Genomic DNA, 19,227 nt, shown 5'->3' with positions numbered 1-19,227 from the left:
TGTTTATTTCACACCATAAGCAGCAAGATACAGGGCAGACTGATGAAGTATGAAATAATACATACGTACTCACGCCAGAGTATAACACATGAGGGGCACAACTATGAATTAAGGCTAGGTGTAGGCACAATTAGGGGGTTTGTGCATAATTAATACCGGGTGGTTTGGGGGTATGGAATGCCCACCTGAGTGTTAGGCACAGGGGCCCTCCTCCAAAACAATTTTAATATAAATGTGAGTTTTACCACTCCCTGAGGGATATTATATTAATCTTTACACTATTCTATTAGTAATATTGTTCCAATTAAGTAAAATAGATTAAACCTAAAAATTTCTCTGAGCTCTGGGGGGGTTATCCCCCAAGCCCTTCCCCTCGCTCCGCCACTGTTACGCATGTTCAAAAAACAAGAAAATTAGTTCATACTAAAATCATGAGTAGACATGTGAAAATGTAGATTATAAAATAGAGATGTGCGAATAGTATCCGCGAATACTCGAATACCTCGAATATTAGAAAGTATTCGATATTCGAGGTTTCGAATAGTTATGCGAAAAGTGCCGCCTCGAATACCTCGAATACTTTGAATTTCGCGTCATACACTGTCGCACGCACGTCGTTGGTAGCTGACTCGGAAAAATGTAGAGATCTGTAGTCATTTAGTGCTCGCAGCGCCGTTTTACGCAAGTTGACAAATTACATCAAATTCGTGGATTTTAGCGGTGAAAAGAGTTCGACGAGGGGAACCGAAAATGGTCGGGTGAAAAAATCCGAAAATCCCCGATTCCCCCCACCAGGAGAACCTCAGTGCCGTGGGATAGCAACCTTAGGGCATTTCCCACGATCCGCTATCCCCCTCCATTCGGCACTCGCCTCACCCACTCTGACGCTTTCCTCTTCTCCGAAATCAAACAAAAGGTCCCAGCTCGCGCAGGGATCGCATTACGAAGACCTTGGCTTCGAAAAAAATACCAAGTTACACGAGAACAATGGAAACGTGTTTCGGGCACTCCCTTTTCTCCCCCACTGACCTTTTTTTCCCACCAGCTTCGAAGTTCCCAATTTCTGTGGAGGTCAACCGCTGCATGAGTCATCTATTAGCACAAAAGGTGTCTAAGAATGACTTTCGTCAATTGATGTTACACCTTTATTGAGTTGAAATATTAGTAATGTGCGCGTAATTTTAAAAAGAATAAGACCAAACACGACGTATTTCTGAGTTTATTTAAGCATTTTACGCAAAGAAATAAATGTCAAAATACGACGGAGACTTAGCATTCTGGCGAAACTCGATATGAGCAGCAGAGCTTCTCCGAAGTTGATGAGGTATTTTTTTCCGAAAACATATATCAAGTTACAATTTATGAGTGGTGCTATAAATCTTTATTGTTACAGTCACAGACGAAGGGATATTTTCTCAGAATATTTGTTTTCTCCCTGATAGCAATTCCAATTCATCTTCTTATCTCGTGAGAACTTGGAAAGATGGACTGAAAATAATTGAAGAAAATCCGGTGGAAAAGAGCTTGTATTTTGCAAAATGCCTCAGATTGTCAGCTAGCACTTGGCAGCAGGAGTGGGGGCAAAGCGATGTTAGTTGAATTAATTATATGCCAAATTGTTTCCATAAAATTAAAATATTCATTAATCAGCTAAATTTCTGTTCGAATCATTTAAAGGAAATCAAAATTACTCCCCAAAATCTTGTGTTGCCTGCTGCATAGGCAGCCAAGTCAAATAATCCAGCATTCATCATTTAGTATTCGAGGTATTCGAAATTCGAGGTATTCGAATATTCGAGCAATGATTTAATATTCGAATTCGATATTCGAATTCGAGAAATCTGCTATTCGACCCATCTCTATTATAAATACAAGATTTTACACCTTCCCAGCGAACAACATGTATAAACTCTTCTCGGGATACCGCAAGGGTGACATAATGCAAGAGTGCCGACGTTTCGGGTACCAACTCGTTACCCATTCTCACGGTTACAGTAGCCGTGAGAATAAGTAATGAGTCGACGAGGCTACTGTAACCGTGAGAATGGGTAACGAGTCGGTACCTGATATGCTGGTGCTCTTACGTAATCTTACCCGTGTGGTATCCCGAGAAGAGTTTTTACATTATAAATACACTTTAACACTGGATGACTTTTCTCATTTAAACAAAAGTGCTCTTTTTTTCTGGCAAATATGAGCCCATCTTACATGGAATCCATCCTTTCTGTGGAAATAATTAATCTTTGGGTCCTTATTAAATTAGTCCTTTAGGAAATTAGTCCTTTGGGTATGGTTTAACAGCTGAACCGGATGGGCCATTTTTGCGTGTACAACTTCTGTTTTTTCTACCATTTTTTTTATTACTTGTTCAATTCAAATAATAGGGTAGTTTCCATCATCAAGGAAAACGAAATGCATTGATTGTGATTCCTTACCCACCATTAGTGTATTCATAATATAATAATTATTGGGTTTTAGTAATCCCAGTTTAGACAATGTCAATGGTCAATTTTGATCTCATTTGAAAAAGGCCAGATTGGCGCCCATGCGATGCCACTCCACGTGACGTCAAAGGGACCTAGATTCTATACCAGTAGTCAGGAGTTTTACATCGTCTGAGATTACCAATGTGTGCATGTGGAACAGAGCTCAAGGAAACATCTCTTGATAATCTCCTAATAAAATTGCCTATGGTTGGAAAGTTTCCTTAGTTTGATAGGGTATTAATAATCCTTAGTTAAGCCAAGTGCTACCTGCTAGCAGGCTGCATCGTATCGGTGCTCATAGCCTCGCACCAAGGTGGCCGCACATGGTGGCAGCTGGAACCAGAATGACGTCACACAGGCTTTTTCCAGCATTCATACTCAGCTGTCATGTTTTTGCGCGCTTGAAATTTTTCACTTTTCATTTAATTGCAAAAAATTGGTATCGTCATTTAAAAATCTAAAAGCGTGAAATACATATTCCAGGAGTAATAATCTTTTGATTCAGGCAATTAAAACAAAATAGGAAACCAGCCTATTCTAAGTTCACTAGTGTGGGCCCACCTACAATGAAGTTTAGTTAATGCAGAGTAAACTTCTGGCTCCCTCAACTTCATTATTTATGGGCTCCACTGTATATTGAGGTTCATTCTTTGCATTTCCACCTTCAAGTCCTCTGGTAGATATGAAGCGTTCTAATGTTCCATGTCCTAATCCTTAACATTCTGCCGCATTTGATGGATTTATCCTCTTGAGTGGTCCCGGCAGAACGGAATTTGGAACTAGTTTACTTCTGAAATATTTTACCCGAGAGAATTCCGTCGTATTATTATGTAAAAATGAGTTGAGTATTAGCGATCCCTCTGCATGATAATGTGCTGGTTTCTCCTTGCCTTCCGCATGACAGTAATACAGCCATCAAAGTAAGTACTTCTGCACCCGTGGTGAAATGCATAGACTCATTCCATAATCTAAATGTCATTGGTCATCTTGTTGGATTCTGACACAATCAGTTACCCACACCAATTCTTTATCTGAAGTGGTTATCATGACTGCCATTCTTCAAAACAGAGTTAAATTCATTTTGAATTTGTTTGAAATGATATTTCAACGTGTCATGAACCAAGAATATGCTATTGATGTCAAAAAAAAGGCCTCAATGGCATCACAGGAATAATGTACTTATCATCACTGCGGTCAACATTTTAACTAGTGATGGGTCGATTCCAAAATTTTATCGATTCCGATCCCGATTCCGATTCTGACATTTCGATTCCGATTCTACCGATACCGATTCCATCGATTCTGATGCCATAGGCTCCAAGAAAAATATCAATTAATTCCAGGCAACAAGAAAACTACTTTTTTAAATATTACTCTGTGAAAGAGTCAGTTGACAAAAGAATCTTTCATATCATTGCTATGTAATTAAAATATAATAGCTAAATTTCAAAACAGAACATACCTGAAAAGTGGTGTTACATGATAGGTATTACTTTAGAATATTGGCACTCATATATGTCGACAACATATATATATATCCAAACTACAAGGGAGAGCCCTGAGTACAGGAATTTTCATAGCTGTAATAAAGATTACATACTACGTATATGAATCATGTAATATTTGGCCCTTTCAAATTCTCAAGCAGAAAATCCAATTATTCTACATGCTCAGCCAAATCTTTTGCAAGTTTTGACTTCTCCATGTTACAGTATTAATTCCTGCAGAAAATTGCCTTTTCCTACACAGGTGTGTTATTGGGCAAGTACTTTCCCACCAAAATTGCAAGATTTTGGAGACTTTGGAATTTTTATTAAAAATTATATCAACGATTTGTTGGATCTTGAATCTTAATGGAATTCAAGTGGACGAAGCGAACAACTATAGAACTAAACTTTAGTTTTGTAGAGCCAAAAAAAATGCTATACTTCTCACGTCATTCAATCAACCTTAAAATCTCTTGCTTTTTTAAGTTCAAGAAAGAAACTAAACGCTGCAAATGAATATTACATCGGACAGATGCAGTAATAAAAAAGGCTAAAAGAGCCTTGTGGGGTGAAAACTCCCCCTACCGTGCGACTCTCCTCGGCGAGGGTGGAAAGGGAAAAAGGGTATCGCTTGTTGCCTTTCACGGAAACAGTTCATTTTTCTCTCTCTTAAGCATGCTGACTTAATCTCTTCACTTTACTTCAATACCCGAGGCATATTTCTTACGCGCGGGATGGTTCCGAAAAATATCCAATCCTTAGTATTTTCACTCGAGTAATGCGCTAAATGGTCTAGTCGATCTATACATAATCCTTTTTAACATCCTCAGTTTATTGTTTTAAGTCAATGAAGACGATTATCCATGCTTTAAATGACGATTTTCAGGACTAATGTTTTAAAAAACTTAAAAATCGGCCCCAGTTACCGAGCCTCAGAGGTCCGCGGCGTGTAGGTCAGCCTTGACGCGCGATTGAAAAATCGTTCTTATTTCCTTCGTCGCAAACTTTTTTTCAAGATTTCTACTTAGTACTCTTTAAAAATCTCTACTTTATATTGTGGTTCAAATTTTCCGAGTTATATTTTTCGTAAACGAAAGATAATGTCTACTTAATGTCAAATTCCACGTGAAAAACGGGTCGGCCATTTTGCGTTGTAAAACCAGACAGATGAGAGCCAAAATCTTCAAAAGTCATTGAAAGTATAGGCAAAGCACCAGATCAAAGGGATATTGCGTTTTTTATTCCACAAAACTCATATCAACGGAAAACCACTTGGACAAATTCAAAGGATTTTGAGGAAAAACGATATCTCGTGTGGCATTGAAAAATTGGTCATGTTTGGGCCTCTGTATCTCACTAAAGGTTCGCAATTATGTAAAATGGCATATAAATCAATATTTGCTGATGATTTATGAGTATTTACGCTGAGTTTGCAGTCTTTATCCCCAAAAAGGTCATTTTGGACTTTATTCAAGCTTTTTCCGATTTCGGACCAGTTAGCGCGGGGTAGGAACTAGGAAGACGATCAGCCGCCGCGGCTGGCGTAAAGGTATTCGGCGCCTACATCGACAACAACAATAGTGTATTCGGCAGACTGAGGGTGCGTTCCGAATCACGCATCATGTGCATCGATGCGCATCAGGCCGTTCCGAATCAAGCATTGATGCGCATTGATGCGGCCCTGCAACGAGCATATTTCGAGGTTTCGGAAGCATCAACTCGCATCGGCTCGCATCAGAAATTCTTGATGCAGTTGATGCGGAGGCGAAAATGGGCGCAACCTTTAAAATTTTGACTGGAGTTTTGTGTTTGCTTAGGGTGTTTACACGACTATATTGTGCTTCTATTATCGTAGGAAAGAGTTTAAGGAGTTATAGATATTAGTTTTTGAAATAATTAGTCCATATAAAGTTGAAAATGGGAAAATGTATATCCGTTGCGTTGAAGTGTGCGTGTATGTAACTTGTTTACAACCGTTATTTATTTAATTGGTGGTAAAAAATGCAAAATACGATCTATAATTTCACACATTGATATGCAGGCGTGGTAGTTTTATCCGTAATTTTGCTTCTGTACACTAACTTGTGGAAATTTTCGACACTTTAACGTTATATTGTGAAAAGATAAGTTGAAAAGCTACATCAGGGAGTGTTTATAGCACAAAGACTGTGGTTTATAGTATAATAGTATCTTCAAAATAACAATATAAGACTTTGTTCGTCGGAATATTATAATTGCTTACGCTTTGCATAACCTAACTGGTCTATCATTTGAAGGCATATATGTTGCAAATTATTGCCATTTTGCCAAACGTTTATTAGCTATTTAATGTGCGAAACTATACATTCATTGCAAGTGAATTTTCTCGGTAGGTACTGAAATTATTTTCCCCTGCTAAAGAGATTAGTTCACGTTATGGTACCACAAGTAAAGGGACATTCAGTGTAGTGATGCCGTGATAAATAACATCATCAATTAATTTATTTATGCAAGGATCATGGATGTGTGCTTGATTTACATGTACACTGCAGTGATGTGTGCTTGAAGAACCCCATCGAGTTGATTGAGTATTCAGTGCAATTGTTTTGTTCATAGCGTGTGATTTGGTAAGCCCGGATAAATACGTATTGCAGTACTGCAGTTAGTTTATAAATTGGCTCCAAATACTCTTTAATCGACGCATTGATGACGCGGCCAACTTATTTTCAGTGTCCTCCTAAATGCTATCCAACTAAAGGCACACTTCTATCAATGTTTCCTAAAGTAATGGGTTTCCAAAATGGTTCTCAGTTGAACTTGGGTATCTGTCTTAAGAAGCTGCATCATATGATATCAAACATTGAAAAGTAAACAAAAACATTGAAAATCGGAAATCGCCATAACTATAGTGATTACCGGTTTTCAATGTTTACATTCAATTTTCAGTCATAATTACAATGCATAAAATTTTGTAAAATCAGGAGGAAATGCTAAATTCTATTTGATGAATGCCACTCGATCCTAAGTAAATGGACAATGCCCAACTATCCAATCCTCAAAATGTACTTAATTTTATTGTGATTTAGGCTTTTTTATGCACTCGGAACAGTAAAATATGTACCTATGTTGAAAGATGAGACATTGACCTACACTCCAAGAACTATTTTAACATGTTGTAGCTATTTATTTCTTAACTTTGCAACTAGGTTACAAGCACAAAAACCTCCCTTCAACTAGTTGCTTCCATCAGCTACAAAATTCTATCCATTAATGCAGTTCAAATGCTTACCATTGTTAAGCCCATTTGGAAGCACATTTGCTATCATATTTTGTAAACATGTAATCAGCAATTATTTTTTCCTATGGCAACTGAGTTTTTAACAAAATGATGTCTAACCTCTGTTCTTTGACCTTCCATGCACCACATCAGTGCCAAGTTTTTTTGCTCCAGCTGCCTAACTTACATACTCGCCTTCTATTCTATACATAGCCACTGCACAGCACTGCTTTTTGTTTTCCCAAGCTACTGCTCCATTAACTAACTTGTCATGTATCCAGTATAGGACACTCAATCTATTTTGTCAATGGCAAAGTCAGCATTTTTGTATCCCTCCAGAAACGTTCCTGACTAAGAATAAGATAATTTATAGTCCCCATCATATATCTTAATATACTCTTTGCATATGCCCAGTATTGCATTGTAAAATCATCAATAAACCTTCTTAACTTTGACACTGCAAAGACGCGATCTGGCCTTGTACAAATCATATGCATACATAAGACAACCAATCAAAACTAGAAATGGAGCATCAGGAAAAGTTTTTGGGTAACTGCAGGAGATACATTCAAACCTGCTTCTATGAGACAAAGGTTGATTGCAGGTCAAGTTAGTAGATGACAAGGAGATTATGTGATCTGGTAATTTTCGAGCCATTCCATTTTTTAAAGAAAACGTCTTCTGCTTCTCCTCCCTCGCTTCCAAACACTGACTCATTTTCTTGATTACTCTCAAAACTACTGTCTACATTAGTTGGAACTTTGTCATTACCCTCACAACTTGATTCAGGGATGGAGTCTTCATTACTTGATATTCTGATATTCCCCTCACTACTTGGGTACCTTTGTGAGTTCAGCTCTGCCATTCTCTCCACTGCCAGGTTGAGGCTAGTACCTAATTATCCCTTATCCCCTAAGAGCCTAGGTAGAATGAAAGAGTTACCAAGAGATATTTGGACTGGTTTAAGCTCCCTAAACATATTTACAAAGAATACTACATCACGTGCTTCGATGAATTTTCCCGCAATATCAGGGTCAGTCAAAAAATACCATTTTTGACTCCTCACAATTGCCAATACTTTTTGCATTTGGCATCCAGCATCTTTCATTGCTCTGTAGCCACATAAGCATAGAAAATACATCCAAATACTTTTAGATGTCTTCGATTAAATTTTCGTTCAGACCATCTCTCCTCAGGTAATGCATTCCCTCCTGCTTTGGATGTTACTGTTTCGAGATATACAGCTTCTCAACAAGCTTCAACCCAATAATATTTTAGTAAATTGATGCCAGAGAGTTTGTACCTAGCTTTCTATTTGCTCAGCGAATCATTTCTGCTTGAAGATTATAAGATTTTGTAGTTTAATCTTTTATCACACATGCCCTTAACCTCCCCTGTTATGCCTGTCCCATATATTCACCCCCATAATCTGTATGCAGGCATTTCATATTGTTCCCTGTCTCATTCTCCATGCTTGTCTTAAAAATTGTATAGCATTGTAGGACTAAATGAGACTCCTTACTTTTAATAAAGAAAACAAAAACCTTTCTTGTGCAGTCATCAGTTAAGGTGAGCATACATTGTCCTCGTCCTTTTTCTATTCCATGTTCCTATCCCTTTCTTTCCTTACCACTGAATTTATATGTATATTTTGCATAAATAATATAAATATATTTTCACCTATAATACCATCAGACCACACAATTCTGAGAGGATCAGACTTAATTTATTACAAACAGCTTCCATTCTAGCACTTATCTCGAATCATTTCTTTGCTAACATGCCATCAACATATGCTATACAAGGCTGAAATATATTAGTAGGGGGACAATTCCACACCACTGACAACCACATTATAACCTGCATGTTACTCTGTCACAAGTCTGTTACTCTTGTGCCACAGACTTAGTAAACAGTCCTCTACTGCTTTGACAGTCAATCCTACGTAACTTAAGTTGCATTACTTTTACTTTCTGAATTATATTGTTTCAAATCTTGACAACATATGCCATTTTCTTCAAAACTAGTGGCTAGATCACTCCTTTTACTTCCAAAGATCTGGCATCAAATAAGCTGTACCCAGATTCATTAAACAAGACAGCTGTGTCTTTTTAACTAGCTTGCTTACAGACAGTACATTGGTTGATAAATTTGTAAATTTTGATCTGGAGTATAGCAATTTACAGAGTGGGAACATGGGCACTTAGGGAGGAGAATGGGAGAGGCTGGAGGTGTTCCAGATGTGGGTATAAGGAGAAAGTGAAGTGGACTGAGAGAAGAAAGAAGGTCAAAGTGCGAGACATGTTGAGTGAGGAGAGACAGCTTCTGGATAGCATTCAAAGGAGACAGGAGGTATGGATTAGGCAAGTACTGAGCTGGGAGTGGATGTTGAAAACACTATTAGGGGATAGAATGTTGGGTAAACAAAGGAGAGAATAGGATTTTTAGATAGCATGAAAAGGGTGAAGTTGTGAATTCAGGAGGGAAGTCAATGAGGGCAAGGGGGACTTTTGGAATGCTCCATGCAAACCTACCTTAATACCAAGCGGTAGAATACTTAAATAAAAATGTCTTGGAGTTATTTTTTAAGCATTATATATGCAGTATGAAAAAGTGTTTGTGAAAATTTTATCGAAGTATTAAGTATTCCTTCCCGATTTTTATGAAAAAAATTTGTTTTCAAGTCGTATATCTTGTCGGTAAGCCATAAATTGATGTCTAGCAGCTAAATCTACGTACTATTGATCGTAAAAATCGTCTCTTCAAAAAAATTTGACCCGTAAAACTCACTGATGGCTGAGATATACTATACACTACGCTTCCTTATTGACCGTTTTTCGAGTTAGCTGCAAAAATTCCCGTCAATTCGCTCAGTCTATCACTATTTTAAGTAAATATGAGTTGCAAGTTACAGCTTGGAACTTTCGAACGACCGTAATGAATATAATTAAGTTTTAACATACGCATCAATAAACGTTTTTCGTCATCATAAGTACTATGCATATTAAATTTCGGCATATCAATCATTGTGTTATCGCTTAACCCGAACTATCTTCCAGCACGGGTGCCTGCCGGTATTTTGAACGGGGGAATACTTCCCGCTCATATCGCATCAAGCCGTTCCGAATCACGCATCAGCATAAGCGCATCAATGCCTTGATGCAATTTCGGAACGGCTGCATCAAGGTCATGCGTTGATGCGCATGATGCGTGATTCGGAACGCACCCTGAAACTACCAGGCCAAGGCATTAGAATGACTTATCGGCTTTAAAAACTGCATTAATACACGAGTTTCATGATAGCGCTTCCTGTCGGCAGATTGCTGGACCTACTAGCCTCGAAAGCTCTGTAGCCTTAACTACTCGACTCGACATCCGTAATGCTACTCGAAACGCTCGAGTCGAGTACCAACTACTCGATCGACTTGAATTTTCGAGTACTCGCACATCCCAAGAAGATATGTGTTTTGTTATTACGATTACGTGGCGCGAAAATTCAAATGACTGTTGGAAATGCGGTCGTATATTTTGTTGTTTGAAGTACTGCTGGAATCGGAATCGATTTTTCGCCTTGGCAAGTACTCGTTTTCGATTCCGGTTCTTGGCCGAGAATCGAGGAATCGAAGAATCGAGGAATCGAACCGACCCATCACTAATTTTAACCCTTTCGTGCCGGGCTCCTTCATGGAAAGTTAGTTTTGCTCTACGAAGGCTTTGAGAATTTCTTTTTCGCCCTGTACGGAGTTGTTTCTCGGCAAGGAATTGTCCAGGTAGTTGCTTCCTCCACTAAATGACCTTGCCTAGTGGGGTGCCGGACCCTTTCCTCGGCCCCCTGGGCAAATATAATCCTCGACCCTTTTCCCGAAGGCAGCCCATCACGGCGTACTTTTGCGGTCAGTTTATAGTTACTAATGCGATTTCATTTTTTTATTTTTATTGTTACTGTTAGTTCATCAATGTTCCATCAATGTTTCATCAGTTCCTTTCATTCTGCAATGCCTCTAGAACTGTTAAACAAAGTTCTACTGTTATTTTTAGGGTTTTCAGCAAAAAGGGCATTATATCATAGACCAACAAGTACCTTCAAGGGAATGAAATCTTTCAATGTACCTAGCATACTTCTAGTTATTTACGATTTATGATGTTAACACATTTTATATCCATGATGCTTAAATCCACTCTCCTCATTCGCGTCAACATTTTAAAGGAAGGGAGGGGGAGCTGTGGCATTTTGATTTCCAGGAATATTTTCATTGACACCGATTTTTTCCCCTTTTTCAGAGAATATCCAGGGTGATAGCAGTATGCCCCACTCAAGTTGATGGCGGGTCGTCTATCCATAGTCCGTGGAAAGTATATCTTCTTACTGGTCACTCACTGCAGCATTGGATGATTGGAGCCACAGAGCAGCTTATTGCAGAGTACGATTTGGATCGCATTACTCAAGATTCCTTTCAGCAAACTATTTGGGTAAATTATCCTTATGCTTCAAACATGTGCAATTGCTTTCAGTTTTTGTTGGAGTCTTTATATTTTTTTAAATTTTGACTGCGGCATTCTCAAATCCTTAATGGATTCATTTTGCGCAATCTTTGCTGTATAGATCTACAAGAGCTATCTAAAAGGAACTCAATGTTAGTCATTCAAGCACTATCTGGCCTCTTTAGAAATATGCATTAAAAGAAGGGCAGGATAGTTAAAATGGCTAAAAACAATTGAGTGAGCATCATATTTAATAATTTTGACCAAAAGAGTTGTAATTACTATTACGATGGTTTTCCAATAAGTTGTTAGGAAAAGGTAGATAAACATTATTTTGGGTAATTTAATTTTTAAGTTTTCAATACAATCTCCTTTCTTTTATACACCCATGCATCGTATAGCGCAATTTTGATATAGCACAAATATGTTCCTCGGGGAAACATTGCAATGCAGTGTAGCCTAATCAAAAAACTTAAACGCTCTCATGATAAAACTTGAACTTGCGCTAAGTACACACAAAATCTCTATCATTTTATGCATATTAATATATTGCTTGCCTCAAATCTTCTTTTTTGTTTATATATTAATCGAAATCAATTGCTGTGCAATGGCCAAAAGTACACGTCATTGGGTCCAGATAGCCGGTCTACCGAAGTAATTTATCTCGTCTCCTTAACAGAATGGTAATAGTTAATTTATATCATTAACTAAGTGTGGAGCTGGTGGAAATGAGTTTTTTTATGCAATACGGTTTGAGAAGTAATTTTTGCCTTCATTGGTTAGCAGGCGATTGACTTCCAGGTAGAGGGTCTATGCTAAAGCCTTCAAGGTCATCGGTATTCACGGGGGAGAAATGGAGCGGTGGCCGAGTTGCGTATGAATAGCATCAACACATAAAAGGGTCCGCTATAAAGTCTCAAACACAATGGCTTCATTCCCTCCCAGCAGTCATAAACCCTCTGCATCTCAGGAATACAGTTCAGCAGTAGAAGGTGATTTTGATAGAGCCACACAGAGTAAAAACCAAGAGGAAAATGGCAAAAAATAGGAATGTGGGTAGAAAAATCAAGAAGTTATCAAGAAAAACCATTTACTTAGAAGAGAAACTAAAAGAAGTCATTGCTTTGTAAATGGAGAGCGTCAAAGCGATATTGTGTGGAAGTTTAAACTCATGATGCCTTATTCTGAATAAAGATGAAGTTAAAACATCAGTGACCTCAGCCGCACCAACTTCAACCAAGCGGTCAAGACATACAGAAAGTTCATTGTGAATCAGTACAAAAATACGAGAGTTGTAATCGTTCCGAGCTTCTCAAAATAGGCAATTGTGTTGGTGATGACCTCCTCATTAGAAGTAAACCTTTGTCCTCCATGTCATGTCTTCATTTTGGGTAATTATAAAAAGTCTCTGGGGCCGAAATGTGGTGAATTTAGTGAATGCTGAAATGATTGCAACTTCAATTCATACTTTTGGATATCTCAACTGCACAGGTGTGTTCTTCCTCCATTGCCTCAATGAAAGGGGATCTTTTTCCTTGTAAATTAATGATGTTTTTCCCTGTTTTTTTTTGCACGACTGGTTGGATAATAAATGGGGGAGAAATGGAGCGGTGGCCGAGTTGCGTATGAATAGCATCAACACATAAAACGTAATACTCACTTGTTATTGTTTATCCCTTTTGTAAGTGATATAAATTTCATGTGCATCCCAAAAGACCTTGGCTATAACAATAAAAGGGGAGAATCCATGTGAATTACAACTCCAATGAGGTTGTTATGTAATACACTCATTATTATAATTATTTAAAAAAGTGTGAGGAGTTGTTTGGTGTTGATGTGCTTGGCTTGTTTTGCAGAGGGTTGAGAGTGGGGGCGAGAGTAAGGTGTGGCTCATGGACATGCAGCTGATTGAGGGAGGATTCATGGTGCTCGCTGCTGCCGTCAACCCTAGTTGCTCGTCTCTGATGCATTATGCATTCGGTATGTCCCCTCAAGCATTTGTACGGTGATATCCCCTTGTTTTTAATGTACTCCTATGGTGTATGCTAATTTTAGATTTATCGAGAATTATTCAATCTTATACTTATAAATATCGATTACTATTTTGTCAGCTTAAGGTCCTCTATTCCATAAGATTTCTGTGAGAATTCAATTTTGGTTTATTTCTTAAAACCTGGGTTATTATTTTTTGTAGCTTTATGAAGCTAAAATTCTTTATGGTAATTATTGATGAGAATTGAGTGAGGACATCATGTTTATGATGAAAAGAATTCAATGACCTTACCAGCAATAATGGATCACACAATGTTGTAATGAATGAGAGATCTTTTGCTGGTTCCACTTAGTGGATTTATAGCAAACATGTTTACTACCTTGTTTCTTCAAATTATGTGTGCACAGGTTAAAATGGGAAAATACTTGCCATGAAAACTGTGGCGAATTTCCTTCAGGGGATTAACGTTCTCATGGGGGGGGGACTATAAATGCCAACCTCTACTTTACCTTCTTTCATGGAGCTGTGTGTTAACCATAATATTAGCTCCATAGAACCCTGTGTGATCAGACTCAGATCAGCTGGAGCAGTCAATGGAAAATCTAAAATGAATAATTTAGACAAAGCATGCCATCATGCATTTTACCATTGACTTGCTTAGTTCAACACATTCAGCAGTCACTGGACTTCACCCGCAATGGGGGGTGGTTGACTCATGCATTTTCCCACTTTCCTATATTAAACCGAGTGTTCAGTCCATAGTAAACACATGTTGGTAAATGTTAGGCTTTAATTCTGTCCCTGTATGTGGTAACATAGTGTCTCAGTGTTATTTTTTCACCATTTTAAGATCGTCCAGTTCAATTAAAGCTTAGTACAATGTCAACTAATTGAAATTGTGTTGTTGTGAAAATAAGTGATACACTGGAAGTGATCAGGGGGATAGAAAATTAATAATAGTTTTATTGGACATTAAACAAATTTGAATTTGCAATAGTCTTCGTCATATAGGGAATACAAGAGTGAGTGATTCTAACATTTTTTTACATATTAATGAAATGACCAAGTAAATGAACAAATACATAAAATACATATGGCAAAATCAATAAATTATGAATCTACAAAGCACAACAAAATTTCACATTCAAAAAAGTCATTTACGGAGTAAAAGGCTTTTTTTATTTGCCAGTTATGTATTACTTTTTTAAACCTGGGCACACTCACATCTTTAGCCTCTTGGGGCAATCTGCTAAAAAGATGAATTTTTAATATGCTAAATGAATTGTGTAATGATTATGAAAGTTTGACCGTTTTTCCAAGGAGCACGGATCTTCTTTGACATTACAAAGGCATTTATATGATTTCGAGGAGGGTTGCTGCAGCCTTTAATGTAGGTACCTCAAAAGTATGTGATTGTGTGAAAAATATGGATAGCCTTTTAAAATATTGCTTAACAGGTTGTTAGACAGGGTTCCCACTCAACCGTGAAAACCTCAAAACCGTGAATAAGCCGTGAATTTCGTCTACCGTGAAATTAACCTGGAAATAGCCGTGATATTCGTCGTAAAACCTTAAAAACCTCTCAAACTCTATTTTAGATCTACGATTGACGGATCGAAAGAAAAAATAGGTCAGTCACTCGCAGATACTGTCCACGAATTTATCTGTACACGTATATTCGAAGAGCAAATATTGGTCCGTGTGTCATGACGACACACACCTTAAGGCTGTGATTGAACGACCTTTAACCGAAGTGATCATTAACCAGATCAGATACCTCAGATATCTCTTCACTTCCCTTTCACCCTCGATTTTCTCACTCACAACCTTTAGCCGGCTCTAAATTTTGCTAACGATAGGCGACGTCATAAAAACACTTTCATTGCTGCGTTTTGCATTCCCGGCATTTATCGCATTTGCTATATTGTTAGTAGCATGCGGACAGTGATTTTTATGTGATCAATATTTCTTCCTAAAATGGCTTATCAACAGACCGTGAATTTGACGCAATTTAGACTGTGAAAACCTGGAAAAAAACCGTGAATTCTATAATTTAGTTAATGTGGGAACCCTGTTAGAGTAAAAGAATGAAAACTGATTTTGAAAAAGTGAATGAAATATTGTGTTTGTGGTTCACTCAACCAAGAGAGGAAGGTGTCCTGATGGCTTGCCATGCTCTTCAGGAAATGGCTAAGATGTTGTCTGAAATGCTTGGTGATGAAGGAAAAGGGTTTACTGCAAATAATGTGTGGATTGATAGATTCTAAAACCAGTATGGGATTCGTCTGTAGTATTTGTGCACCAAGATATTGTCAGCTAAAGAAAATATGGTTGAAGTGTGTATAGTGGTATTCAAAGAGATGAACGCAGGGTACTGAGAGGACCAAACTTTGGGATAACACTATGGTTAATTTTTTCAAATCTTCCCTTAGAAATTGCATATCCATTAATTATATGTAAACATTGATTATCCGGAATGGCATTGCCCCCATTTTTCTGGTCAAGCAGGGTTCTTCTGTACAAGAATTGTATTGTACCATTTGTACCATTTTTTAATGAAAGTGCATATTTCTATTTTTCTTGAAAATGGAATTTATGCTGATTATGATGGACCCTTCATGATAATCACTTGTTATTTATCCTATGACTATCCTCATTTTTCTCAGGAACAATATTCACCGATGAAGCATCGACGTCACCTGTGAAATTTGCCTCATTCTGTCCCATCAAGTACACATCACTGTATCGGGAAGATGAAGAGTTGAAGAGCTGGAATTATCATTTTATTCTTCATGGAAACAATGTCATAATGTTTAACTTCAAGAACATAATTGCAGTTCCAGGTAATAGTGATTTACAAAAATGATTTTGTGTATAGATCATTTATTGAGGTATTATTAAGTGCACTAAATTTTTGCAAATTTAGGACGTATGATATGAACCATGCCTTAAGGGACCAAAAAAAAACTCTTCATAAGTTGCCTTTTTGGTTATAATTTGTGTCAGGTGGATTTAAATACAGCGCACTCCCGATTATCAGGGCTGGTGATGGGGAGAGAAGACGGCAAGAATAATCGGAAAACATGGATAAACCAAACTTTCACTTTAATATCTTGTAATGTTCATAATTTACGTAAAACAAACAGTATATTATTATTTATCTGTTATTTTAAAGTGCTTGCTGGATTCATTGAGAGCTTTATTCGCCAGTCCATGATCTTTTTAGTGGTGATAGCATGGTAACACTCGTATTATCACTGCTCCATAGAAGACCTGGTTTCGAAAACCGCGCATCTGTGGCTGCGTGATCATGGATACAGAATAGGGGTTTGCAGGAATGCTTCAAAATCACTGCACGACATCGGAAACTACACTTTCAGGCACCACGCCACGCAGTCACAACTAGCACAAGTTGCCCGGGTTGCAACTGCTGGAGGACATGTATCCGTGATCACGGAGCCCAGTTGTGCACTGCAAGGCTAGTGTGCGATCGCTTCCGTTTAATGAGGGGGATTCAAATCAAAATAACAAGTCTGGTGTAACCTAGCATTAAAATGCAGTTATCCCGGTGATTTTTCGTTTGGTTTTATTTTTTTATAAAGATCGCGGAAAGTATTGAGCGAGAGTGAAAATTGTGCACGCTTAATCTGCCACACGGATAAACCGCAGCCGGATAATCAGGAGTCTGCTGTATGTCAATGTGTGTGAATGGGGATTTGGAGTTAGTGTTTCTGTAAAGTGGGGATTATGTAAGTTGTTTTGAGCATCTGAGTGAATGTGCAACTCTGATTTAGTTTTTATTGCTGATAAGTTTGATAAACTATTAGAGTAATTCCAACATTGTGGCTTCCACTCAGAGTGCTACTATCCCAAAATTCGTGCACATACTGTATTGCTGCATTTCTCATTTTCACTCCTCTTTTCTCCCACTCTTTTCAGCACTCCCTCATTGCTCTCTCGGTTGATCTATTGTATCTTAATCATTCTTCCATAGCACCTCATTTCGAATGATTCCACTCTTGACTTTTCTGCTGCTATAATAGTCCATGCCTCGCTTCCATAGAGGAACATGCTCCATGTGTAGCATTTGACGAATTGTTTCCTTACTTCTATGCTCTTATTCTCAGCTGTAAGTAAAGTCTATTTATGTGGAATACTCACTTCATTTGTTCAATCCTACCAACTATTTCTTTTCTCTTTTATCCATCATTGGTTACTGGGTACAGGGGCGCAGCTAGGAATTAAGGCTAGGTGGGATTTCAGGCGCAACTAATACTGGGGTGCTTGGGGTACTGCATACCCACCAGGGTTAGCGGGAGGTGCGGTGGCCTTCCGCCGGAAAAAATTAAGATAAATGGTTCAAAATGGTGATTTTTACGGCCTTCTGAGGGATATTTTATTAATCCTCACACTATTTTGTAAGCAGTATTAATCCAGTTAAGTAAAATAGATTTAACTTAAAAGTTTCTGTGAGCTTTGGGGGGGGTTCCATCCCTGCGCTGCGCTACTGACTGGGTACTTCCTCAGTATCAGAACTCTTTCACGTATGCAATATTGTATTTTTGTTGTTAAATGTCGATGCTGGTATTCTCTCAGTCGTTGAGTACTTGTTTTCTATTACTTTTCAGCTGATTTCTGGGTATAATAATTTGTTATGTTTTATTTCGAATTGTAGTATCATCTCCCAGTGAGGATCCTGATAAATTGGAGTTCATGACGTCAGACGATCGAGTTTTGGGGGGTGCTCTGTGTGGTAGTGTTCCGTTATTTTTTCTCAAGAATCACGGCCTCCTCTCCATTCTTCCGATCGAGAGCACTTCGGTGGATGCATTTAACAAGTTAGTGTTATTCTTTATTTAATTCTTATTTTCAAAAAATGTCTTTACTTTTCTATAATTATTATTCAAAATCCCACCTCAAATGAAATTGCCTTACTCCAAACACGTTGCATTTGACTTTTCCTTGCAAATTTAACCTGCATGGATAAAAAAAAACTCAAAAAAATGGTGAGGGCCCAGGATGGCTGTGAGAAGCCCTGGGCTTTGTCAGCACCTTCCATCTTCCTTGTATTCTGCGAGTCTGTGAACTGTAAAATGAAAGAACACTCGAGACCTGTGCATTGGTTAAGGTCCATCTTTCCTCTCGCACTTGTCAACATTCTCAACATTGTAATTATCAAGATGCATCGGGGATGAGGGCTCCATCTTGCTCCCTTTTCGGTTTAGCATTCACACACATCTTTTTTGTGTTCACATTTTAATTTGAGTACCATAATGGTGAAGATGAGCATCTCTATTCGCTAATGCTAAGTAGCTAAGTGCCAACCATGATCTTGATGATTTATGGGAATGTAAAAATAAAGTTTGAATGCCGAAAGATGCTTTTCGAAATTTATTTTAGAAGGGTGAAGTGAGGGATTTTTTTGTATAGTAGTATGATATAGTGGATTTTGGTCATATTAGGCCATGCAATGCATATGTAGAAGCAAGAGACTGATGAATGAACACATTGGAATGGTAAAAC

General features: G+C 38.0%; 1 protein-coding gene across 1 annotated transcript in view; it reads left to right on the top strand.

The window, feature by feature from the left end:
• The window catches only part of LOC124168035 (nuclear pore complex protein Nup133), a 69,029-nt gene that overhangs the window by 3,870 nt on the left and 45,932 nt on the right, over window positions 1-19,227 (top strand). Inside the window, exons 5-8 of the mRNA XM_046546133.1 lie at window positions 11,511-11,699; window positions 13,568-13,691; window positions 16,371-16,547; window positions 18,380-18,542. Coding sequence (XP_046402089.1) covers window positions 11,511-11,699; window positions 13,568-13,691; window positions 16,371-16,547; window positions 18,380-18,542 — 653 coding nt within the window. The remainder of the gene's footprint in view (window positions 1-11,510; window positions 11,700-13,567; window positions 13,692-16,370; window positions 16,548-18,379; window positions 18,543-19,227) is intronic.

The sequence above is a fragment of the Ischnura elegans genome, chromosome 11 (genome assembly GCF_921293095.1).
Source record: "Ischnura elegans chromosome 11, ioIscEleg1.1, whole genome shotgun sequence".
Lineage (NCBI taxonomy): Eukaryota > Metazoa > Arthropoda > Insecta > Odonata > Coenagrionidae > Ischnura > Ischnura elegans.
This window is presented reverse-complemented; position numbering and strand designations above follow the sequence as displayed.